At 45.6% G+C, this 10,901-nt stretch overlaps 1 protein-coding gene across 4 annotated transcripts in view; it reads left to right on the forward strand.

Moving 5' to 3' along the window:
- ate1 (arginyltransferase 1) overlaps positions 1 to 10,385 on the forward strand; it is a 65,259-nt gene extending 54,874 nt beyond the window's left edge. For 2 of the 4 annotated variants that reach the window (XM_086180211.1, XM_086180208.1), the window contains one exon: positions 7,413 to 10,384. In XM_086180211.1, the coding sequence (XP_086036337.1) occupies positions 7,413 to 7,591 (179 nt within the window). In that variant the 3' untranslated portion in view covers positions 7,592 to 10,384. Of the gene's footprint in view, positions 1 to 7,412 lie in introns of all 4 variants that reach the window. The other 2 variants (XM_086180210.1, XM_086180207.1) reach the window with 2 other exon arrangements.
- Positions 10,386 to 10,901: the final 516 nt, after the last annotated feature.

A 10,901-nucleotide genomic window follows, 5' to 3' on the forward strand; every position in this document is an offset into this window, starting at 1 on the left:
CCTGTCCAGGGTGAACCCCGCCTCCCCGCGACCCTTAACAGGAATAAGCAGAAGAAAGTGGATGGATGGATGGATGGAATTAAAATGAATTAAGACTTGGTTCATTTTGATGACAAAGGGATCCTAATGTCATCAAAAAAATACAGGCAGATGCGTCCAAAACTCTCTTATCAAACCACTTCATGTGTCCCATCACACACGGACAAATCAATGTTGGAGTCAATAGGTGCCGTTGTGTACCAGTCCTGAACTTGAGGCACTAAACTGAAGAGAAGGCACTGAATGGAAGAGGACTGCATTGTGTGAGTATTAATACATGATGTGCCAAGGTTGTGTGACCCCCCCCCCCTTTAGAACTGCCATTGAAGAAAGCCTCTTGACTGACAGTTAAAGGAGAGAGAAGGATGAGGGGGGGTGTAATATAGGAATTGATGGATGAAGAGGACAGACGTGATATAAATAATTTTATCATGATGAGAAGAGAAAGGGAGGGAGGTTGGTGCGCCACACTGGAACGGCAAGAGAGAGACGTGCAATAAATTAGGAGCTCGATTGACGAGAAGGTGGAGGAGTGAAGAGGATTTATGAATGCGGTGAGACGGTAAAATACTTAGTTATGGTGATGTCATACTTGGACTCAGTTCCATCCATAGAAGTAAAAACTAACATTAAACTTCAAAGACCCCCCCCCGCTTGTCTTGTGTGTCACATATTTCAGGAGCCGGGTTGTGCGTGAGGCCATTTGCGGGCATTGACTGCGTCGGCTAAATTGAAAATCAAATCGTGATATTTCTTCTATTTAAGCTTTTGTTGTCGACTCAAGTGGAACGTTCTGGAGACAATATGACATGAGGGACATTTTCAGAAATCCAAGCAGACCTAAACGGGTTCCCTCACGTCAAGAAACTGTCTTCTCAGGCCTCAAGTGTTTGTGTTCAGACTGGTTTCAGCTTCTAGAGCCAGCTTGCTGTTTAGATGGGGTGAAGTGAGCCCATCGTAGATCGTGATAGACAGATGCTTCATCCAATCACATGCCAAGTATTTTCTAAAGGTTTCCTCAACAGTTCCTATCAGCGACTTCTTTCTCATCGAAACGAACCATCTGACATTCCAGGTTATGAAAGAAGCAAGAAATAAAGTAGAGGGAGAAGGTCCCGTGTCCTGGACTAGTGCTGCTACTGCTGCAGTTCGTGCGGTCTACCACTTCCCAGAATGCAAAGCACCCCCCGGACACAGGAGCCATTAAGCTCAAACTACACCTGCTGGTCACACCTGATCTTCTCCTCACCTTCCTAAATGAAGGAAAGGAGGGAAGTGGACCAGACTGAAACCTGCACAAAAAAAATTGCAGGTGTGAAAACACCCCAAAAGACTATCAGTGCTCTGATCATTAACATCTCGGTCAGTGGTGGGTCAGACCTTTTTCTTGTCAACCACAACCTTAATCCCTGAGTAGGCACAAATTACTGAGGGCAAGGTGTCTATTTTCTCTGTGGCCACTGTATGCTTGTGTGTCTGTGGCTCTTGTGGTGCCTCCATTCCTGCATGGACTGTTGATCTTGGCCACAGACGGACATTATTTCAGGCCTCGCTGTCCAAACGCCATGTCAGTAGCTTTCAGTGCTCGCAGTCTGGATGGTTAGCTCTCAGGGCTGCTGCCAAGTTGTGGGGCTGGACTGCTGCTCAGTAGCGTCCTTGCCAGACCACTGATGGTGTCGAGGTCTCTGTCCTGTCCAATAATGCGCCCAGTGGTCAGCCAGTCACTCGGTCAGCTCACCCTGTGGCATCGTCAGGTTACAGCATGACGCTCTGCTGAGGCTTGTGGCTCAGGCCGAGTTGGCAGTTTGTCAATGTGTTGCTTGTTTTTGGTCACAATAAAGACATGTTTCTGTCAAGGGAAGTCCTGCCTGCATGTAGCGCTGTGCGAGTCTCTCGACTTCTTCAACATGTCTGTGTTTGATCCTCCTCACTGCCGTCACATTTACCTGCATCATAGGATTATTCACTTTGTGATGGCCTAATTTCTCAGCGTTCTTCGTGAATTAAAAGTTTCTGGAAAAAAGTGTGTTCATGTTGTCTTTATGTTGACATGCAGCTGTTGTCCTCCCAGGGTCAAAATGAGCCTGTCTGCTTTGAGTGTCTGTAAGGCATAAAGGTTATATCATCGTCGCAGAATTCTGAGGTACCCTTCAAGTGAACTTGGTTCCAGCTCATTATCTCCAACTCCTTTTAGGTCAAAGACCGTCTTTACTTGAAACTACTGACCTTAAGGACAATACAATGTTGAGAGGAATGTCCACTTTCCCTCTAAATTAGAGTTTCTACCGTCAGAACGGTGCTCACTGTCCGACCCTGCCTGCAAAGCCTCACCCCGGGGTGAACGAGAGAAGGATCCCAGTTGTCTCCCAGATTTTCAGGGTGACTGGGTCAAAGAGCGGTCTTAATGAGAGAGTTGTGTAAAGACAGCTAATCTAAAGTTTACTCAACTCTGTCCAAAGCAGACCCGCAGTGATTACATGCCTGCTGCTGACACATCGAGGACCTCTGGGTGGCCTCTCAGTTGCACACAGAAACAGTGGTTCAGGGCAGCACATATGCAGCGTCTCACACACTCATCATAAGTGTTTACTGGACGGATTAAGACATTGGGTTATTGTCCATTCAGCAGGATAAACACTTTTCACCTTCTGAACCTCTAGTGTGTCTCGCAGGCGCCAAGCCCAACATACAAGTTTGCACGTGACTGCTTGCCTTGCACATTTACTCCAAGTTATATTCTGTCAAATATAATCACATTTTTTACACCAATTTTTTGGTCCTATTTGTCGCTTTTTTACATCTCCAGCGAGCATATGGACACTTCTCATCCCTCTCGTAAACCACTTTTTACACCTTTCTGCAATATTGGTGTATAAATGATTTTTCGGGGTGCAACACTTCAGCAAACCCACAGTTAGGTTTTTATTGCTGTTCTCGGGTCGTGGCTTTGGTCCGATTCGGTTTGTTTTTCTACATTAAGAAGACAAACATCCCCAGCAAAGACCCTCAGACACAGCTGAGAGGAACAAATGAGCTGAATAAATAAACACAGTTGCTGCTTCGTTTTTGCTGTGATTTATGGGTACTTTCGCCTGAGTGACTGTTCTCTGCATGTCCCCAGTGAGGGCGGAGCCGATGAGCCGTGTGTGTGTGTGTGTGTGTGTGTGTGTGTGTACATGGCTCATGCAGAATATACACACGACCTAATCTAACTTTTATTTCCTGATTGAACCAAACATTGCACCCTACCTAGGTATGAATCCCTTGGGTTGCGTTGGGTTTTTCACACTTTGGTTTCACATCTCTTGCTATAACGGTGCTGGGCTCGTTTAATCAGAACCAACCACACTGGCTTGACGCTGCTCCAGAATCTGCTTTGCAACAGAAGTGTAAAGTGTAAATGCATCAGTGCCTCTAATGAGCTTCATGCGATCCTTCTTACCTCCACCACCTAATCGGGTGGAACACTTTGTCCCTCCTCTGTGCCTGTGCCACTCTATCTGTACTTTCAGTTGGGCAGAGTGAAGTCTGAACAGCACATCAAGCCCCCTGACTTCTCCTCCATATTTTCTTTTTTTTATAGTGTAGCGCGTCATATATCATCTGACTGTCAGAGCCACTTTGCTGCTCTTCCCCGAGCTTTCTTCTCCTCAGCCACACTTAGACTAATGTTCCCTCTCAGAGGGGAGGATAGTCCTCCTCTCTCCTTTCTTGTGTGACAGTGTTGGAGGGAGATTTTCTCTCTGAGAAAGTAAAAAGTTTTAAAAGTAAGACTTGTTGCATTCTTCTTATCTCTTCCTCCGGCTGCACATGGAGGTCAGAATTCATGGTCACCTCCACAGAGTTGGTGTCTCGCTTTCAGCTGGGCGGATGCTTGCTGACACGAGGGCTTGAACCCTGGCAAGCCTGTCAAAGAGCCTTCTCCTTACTACATCGCCATCTTGGCCTTTTTCTTTTCAAACCAAAGCCCTGTTTTGGATTTGCAACATTGGGTCACAGGAAGTGGTCAGATCCAAAGAAATACCCAACAGCCGGCCTTTGACCAGCATCCGCTGTGGAGCAAGTGTTATGAAATTCTCAGATGGATGGAAAGAGAGAGGAGCGTGGCGAGGTGTCAAGGCCCCTCGCCTCGGCCCTGACCCTCTCACTTCCACGTCGACCCTCACCACTCCTCTTTCCCCCGACCTTTGAACCAGGATCCTGAAGTACTGTGACCTCAGAGCAGCGTGTCACTGAACGTCCGGTGAGCCTGGAGAGGAAGGGCGATCTGGAGCTTCTCAAAGTGAGGATGAGGCATTAATGGAGGACAGAGCAAGAGAAGAAGAAAAGGAAAGTTGTTTATGTGAGGAGCGGATGTTTGGATTGTAGTGAGAGTGGGAGACGGGGGCCGTGTGCCTCCTCGCTGAGCTCTGTTCAGTATTACTGTTGAGGTTAATAGACCCTCGTAAAGCTGCACGCAGCCATCCATCTCCGTCTGCAACATGTTCCCTTCCTATTCTCGTCACGAGGGGACAGTGGTGCTTTGGCGTCACACACACTCTGGAGTGGACAAGCTGAACTCTGTAAGTGGCCTGTCACGCTGATGAAGAACATGCGGTTGTAGACTCGACGCTGAAGGCAGTTTCATTTATTATGGAAGCATCGAATGTTTAAACATTTTCACTTTCTTGCCATCAGGACTCATTAATTCTTCATGGAGCAAAATTATGGTCAAGTGGAAGTCGTGTTCATGTCTTTTAAACCCATCTCCCCCCCCCCCCCCCCCCCCGCCGTGGTCAGATTTAACATATTGCTGATTTTCTTCATTTAAAAGTTAGTGTCAGGTATTCTTCAATTATGTTACTCAGCAGTTTTAAAGAGAAGGGGAAAATATAGCAGTTTGGGAATTACTGAGGAAATGAGGCTAATAAATAAAACATTAATCCACAGTGAGCTTTGAAAATCGGAGTTGAAATATGAAAATATCAAGGGGGGGGTTATGGCTTTATATTTAATGTATTTGGACTCTCTCCTATGAAAATGTGTCTCTAAATCATTTAATCATTGTCTGTTAGATGTGATTTCCTCTCACATTTGAACTGGTTACAGCAGCAAAGATGCTCTGAATGATCCAGCACAGGGTTCACGCGCTCATGGAAAAACCTGGAAATGTCCTGAACTTTGGAAATGGCAATTTCCAGGCCTGGAAAAGTTGTTGTTGTTGTTGTTGTTGTTTTTTTAATAAATGAAAAAAAAACAGCCAGAAAATGTTGGAAAGGCCATGAACATACCAAATACCTGCGCTTCAGTTAAGACTGACTTTGAAACATTGAATAGTAAATAGTTGATGTCGTATCAAACCAGGAAGCTTCGGCCACATTTGGGTAAATATTTTGGGAAGTGTGCAGATACGCAGGCGCCCTCACCCCCCTACCACCTGGCTGTTGGCGGGGGAGCAGTGGAGGTGTGTGGGAGGGCTCAAGCTCCTTTAACACCAAATGTAACTCACCCTGGTGCCACTGATTGTCACCCCGGTGGGCTCTGCTCCACACCCTGGTTCAGAGTTGATTTTTGATCAGTTTTAGCTCCGGTCAGGAGAGCCTGATTGGAGGAAGGATTGTTGGTGTGAAGATCTGACCGTGAGCATTTCAGACGACTGGCTGCTTTGTGCGATTGCTGAAACAGCAATAAGTGCTGTGAGGAGATGTGAAGTAGAAAGGTGAAAGCACTTAGAGGGAAATTAGAGTGGCAAGAGCAGGGATTCATCAGGGGGAGGATTATTGACGTTCCAGCGAATGACGGCGGATGAAGAACACTTCTACTCTGACTGGAGGCGGAAGTTGATGAGTGCTGTAGAGACTCAGACCTCCACGGGGGTGAGGGTGGGGGTGTCTACCCAAAAACTAACATAAAACTAACATTCGGATTAATAGTGGCTGGGTCGCAGGAGGGGAAATGATGCATCATTAATGGGAAACTGTTATTCTCTGAAATTAAAACATAGCAGAGCTCACGTAATCGACTCCAGCGTGAGTGACACGTGGGCTCCACGTCCCACCGGCGTGTGACTTGAGCTACGACTACTGCCACCAGTCTTTTCGCACCGTTTTCTTTTCATATTAGCTGACAGAATGTTTCTATTAACCTCACTGTAAATCGTCTGAAAAGTAGAGAAATGTAACCAGAGAGAAGTCACGTGGCTTTATTTACCGTCGCTTAGAGAGAGGAGAGCGCTGTGGAAAAATACTTCTCCAGGTCTGATGCTCTTCAGAAGAAAAATACTTTCGGCCAGAGGAGTGTGATGAAAAATGCAGGCTTGAGGTCAGTTTGACGACTGTTGAGTTTTACTGTCTAGTTTTGCTGCAATTGAGCTCAAATAGCTCTAGGCTATCCTGAATGGGGATACAATTTCAAATTCTGAATGTTAAATGAGACAAAATATTAATATCTTATTCAGTCAATACTTTCTCTTCCAAGACAGTACAACTACTTCTTCATGATTGCAGAATACAAAATATAGTAAAAAACACTGTCATCTTGAGAAACTTTTGTGAGACTTCAAGTTTGCCCCCTGTTTCATCGCGTCTTCTTCAGTGTGCTTCACTTGAAATACGCCTCACTGTAATTCCAGGTTTGGGCACCTGTGCACCACCCACCGCTCCTCCTGGCGGCCTGCAGGGGTCGCTTTGTTCAGGCGAGGCAGCTGCAAACCCATTTCAAATCATTTTGATGGAAATGAAGAAATATATGAATATTTGTCATCATTAGAGCAGACTCTGGTGTGTGTGTGTGTGTGTGTGTGTGTGTGTGTGTGTGTGTGTGTCAAGGTGCCCTATTCTCTGTGAATGGGGGATATCGTGATGCTGTCTGCCACCTCCTGCTCGTCCTCTTGGCGCCAGCTGTGGGCAGCTTGACTCAGCCCCTCCCTCCGTCTGTCTGTCTGTCTGTCTGTCTCTCTCTCTCTCGCTCTCTCTCTCTCTCTCTCTCTCTGAGTGAGGGTCTTCAATTCTCACCCTTTTTTCCATCCTGCTCTCCAGAGAACCGTTCTGCCGAACACACACACTTTTGAGCTCGGCAGTGTTTTCACTAGTCTAATGAGAGCTGGCAGTGTATGACAGGGGACCTAATGAGACGCTGGCTATGGCGAGCCAGCAGGGAGCACGGCCATGTAAACAAGGCCAGCTAACTAGCCTGCTCACGCACTGCCATGACTTCAGGTTGAGGGCATAGTGGAGCTGTGAGGGAAAATTGCTCTCTGCTCCTCCAACAGCTTCTCGGAATAATAGCGCATGTTTTGCCAAGTCACTCAGAGGTTAAATTAGAAGAACGGGGAAAATAAGGATAAAGTTTATTGTGTTACGCGTGCTCTTATTATGTTAAATGTGTGTGTCCAGGAGATTCCCGGCTGCTGAGAGATGTGGGCAAAGCCCTGGTGCTATACAGACGGACCGTCATGCCCTATGCTGCCTACTCCCGCAAGCGCAAGGGCTCCAGCGACGAGACGGAGGTGCAGCAGTACGCCGGCCTGGTAGGCCAGGACTGTGCTGAGAGGATCCTGCTCTACCGCGCCTGAACCTGCGGCATCACACCACTGAACCTTTTTAACAGTACACCTCCCTCCCAGCAACGGTCTGTCTGTCTCCTCACTGTCTGTGAAAGTGCTTTCTGCCTCTTCTCCCCATTGTATCCCTACGCTGGGCTCTCGTAGTCTGAATTACTGCCACCCTCTGGCCTCAGCCATGGCTCAGTTACATCATCTATATGACTTGAACTGTATTCATTAAAGCAACGTTTGGTTTATTTCACCCCCACAGGGACCAGTCCCTTGAATGTCACTCTGCTAGGACTGCTTTGATTTTCGCACCATCTTCACAACTGTATGCTGAAGTAAACATGTCGTAGCCACACGCGGATGAACTGACGCTGATTCCTGGCAGCGTTTGTTTTCCTCTGAATGTCGTCACATCCCAAAACTTCATGCTAAACCACAATGTAATGAAGATTTTTATGTGGGTTTTTGTGAAAGAAAGGATCATATGTTTGTGTCTGTTATATTTATAGCTGTATTCACTTTTCTTTTAATATTGACATCGTTATTATTTTGGTTTCAACCAAATTAAAGGGGTGTATATTGCCTATTTGGATTATTTAGCTCTTCAAACAAATGAAAACTGTGAATTGCCTGGAGGAGGACTTACTGAAAATGGTATATGAAGGTATCCAGAGCCTTCTTGCTGGCACAAACATGTTTACAGTGTTATGCTCTTGTCCCAAATAATGTGTTCAGAAATAAATGTTCCAGTTTGATTTATTGGAACGGGGAAAAAGAGAGAAAAAAAGCCGAGATATAAGAGCTGCAGCTGCTTGAGCCAAGAGACACTTAAGTACAGATATGTCTGTGTCCTTGAAGTCCAGGCTAACAAGATAAAAACTGTACGATTTCCTATCACAGTGTTTAATAGCCATCTTTCACGCGTCCAAGGAGGCGGTGGGGTCGGCCCCTCCAGTTTAAACTCCACCTGATTTTAAGAACATTGTGTGTCTTTGGGAATTAGCACTGATTGACAGGCTAATTCTTCATGAAGGCAACACTGATGCTGGCTAGTGGCCCGTGTTGGACTCACTGTTTCTCTCCCACATTAGGTATGCTTCTTCTTGGACTTGCAACACACACACACACACACACACACACACACACACACACACAGCATAATTTCCATCACCTCAGAGTACATCACATTGACTTACATTCACTTCCTGGAGACCTGCTTCAACCTTAACATAACCTCACTCACCTAAACTCTACCCTGAAATGTAATGATTTATGCTCTGGGGACTTTTGTCTCCAAAAGGAGGTGAGTATAAACAGTTTTGTCCCCACAACAGGATGAATACCTGGCGTGAGCGCACACACACACACTCACACAGTTTCTCTCCCTCTCCCTTTCACCCTGGCACTGTCAGGAATAGTTATGTACGTGTGCTAGCGCTGTGGTGGACCTCTCTCTGTCAGAATGAGCGACCTGGATCAGCCGGCTAGTTTATGAGTCCATTATCCTGGCTTTGGATATTGCTCTTTCTGTCACTGCTCATAATTCACAATCAATTGAAGGTCTGCGTTGACCACGAAATACCGTTCAGCCAAAGGTCAGCAGAATAAAGAGGCCTGGAGAGAAGGTTTCTTTCCTTCACATCAGCCCTGAGTCACAGTTTTGTGTTCGTCACTTCGGAAAATGAAGAGAGAAGCCTCGTAGTTCAAAGAGCTGTCGGACAACCTTGGAACAATCAATAAAACTACATTTTGAGGAACTTTTTTTTTTTCTGCTCCTCCCTTTAAGTGTGGGAGTTTTCCAAGCAGAAGAGGAACCGCGAGTGACGGTCACTGATTGGTCAAACACACGAGCGAATGCGGCACCAATGACCACTAAACTGTAAGACCAGAGCTGGTGAATGCGGGTGGGTTGACCTTTCTATGTTTCGCGGTGCATAAAAAAAAAGAGAGAGAAAGTAATGTTAAAGGCGCTATGTGTTGGTTTGTTTCTGGGCCGTCCCATTTTGAAATACCACTTTGTGTCTGAAGTGACAAATGTGAGTGAGGGTTGCACAGAAGAGCAGTGGCTCTACTCCAGAAGCTCCTCCCCCTTCCTGAGGAAACTCACTGTTTATATATTTGCTACGTTTGCCTTTCTTTCAGTCTTTTCTATGAAATTTGGTCAAATTCATGGGAACATGTCAGCCCCGTCTGTGTGACTTGTTCTGATGTCTCACAAACCGCATCTTATACAATGTCATTGTGGAGGAATTGAAAAAAAAAAAAAAATTCATCTTCAGCCTTTAAAATATAGAGTTTCACACTGTTGCCATTAAAGTTTGATGTTCTTTTGTTACAAACAAACTGAATCTGTTCTCTTCAGCCGTGTGGCACCTAAACTGCGTACGCGACTGCTGCTGGCATTTAGCCTCCGAGAATGAGGAGCAAACCATGGACGGGAAATAAACAGCTCCAGTTATGCCCCAATCTTGTCCCTTTTTTTCTCAGAAAGTTCCTTCCTACAACTGCAAAAGCCTCTTTTAAAAAAAAAAAAACAGGAAGATTTCTGGTGCAAATATAGAAGTTTAATATATAGAAGTGTAATCTAAGAGAGTAACAGCTAAAGTTGAAGAGCCAAAGCTGAAGCAACGGTAGTGTTGAAGTGCCTGTGTGAGTGTGAGGAACAAAGGTAGATCAAATCAGAGAAGGCTTTTGAAAATCTAGTTTCAAATTTCAGTCCCGCAGACAGCCGATTGTACGGAAGAGCCAAAGGTCATTAGAGCAGCGGAGATGGAATTATATTCGTTATGGAAGCACTCAAACTCTTATTTGGAGGAAAGGTTACAACAACGGCTTTAACTTGTATCTCTGTTTTGTTGAAGGCAGCGACCTTTCCTCCTCCACTTGCTGCTATCTGCTGTGCATCTCCGCCGATGTGACGCTAAGCGACACTCAGAAGAAAGAGGACGCGTCGGCGTGAAATAGGAGGTGAAGGAAAATGGAGGCTGTCGTGTCCTTCCTTTTTTTTTTTTGTTTCAAAACTTTTAATCCAAACATGCATGTAGCCTCACGTCAGAGAAATATGGAATAATAGCCGTCAGCTCTTTACATAAATGACCCTGAATATGAAATGTTGCCTTAGTGAGGTTTATTTGTAGTAAATAAGTGGAGAAATGTGTTCAGGAAAAAGAGCGGTTTTATTTTATTATTTTTAGATATTTTCCCCTGTGCTGCGATGACGAGCTGGCAGGAGATGCAGGTGGAATGAATGATGGTATCTTGTCCTGGTTTGAGTGAAGAGGGCCGCCACGAAGCGTCTGAAAGGGCCGTCGACAGAACATGACACCGTCTT

This window comes from Aulostomus chinensis, chromosome 16, assembly GCF_037954235.1.
Source record: "Aulostomus chinensis isolate RoL2024-O1b breed Wild chromosome 16, RoL_Achi_v1.0, whole genome shotgun sequence".
In the NCBI taxonomy this organism is placed as follows: Eukaryota; Metazoa; Chordata; class Actinopteri; order Syngnathiformes; family Aulostomidae; genus Aulostomus; species Aulostomus chinensis.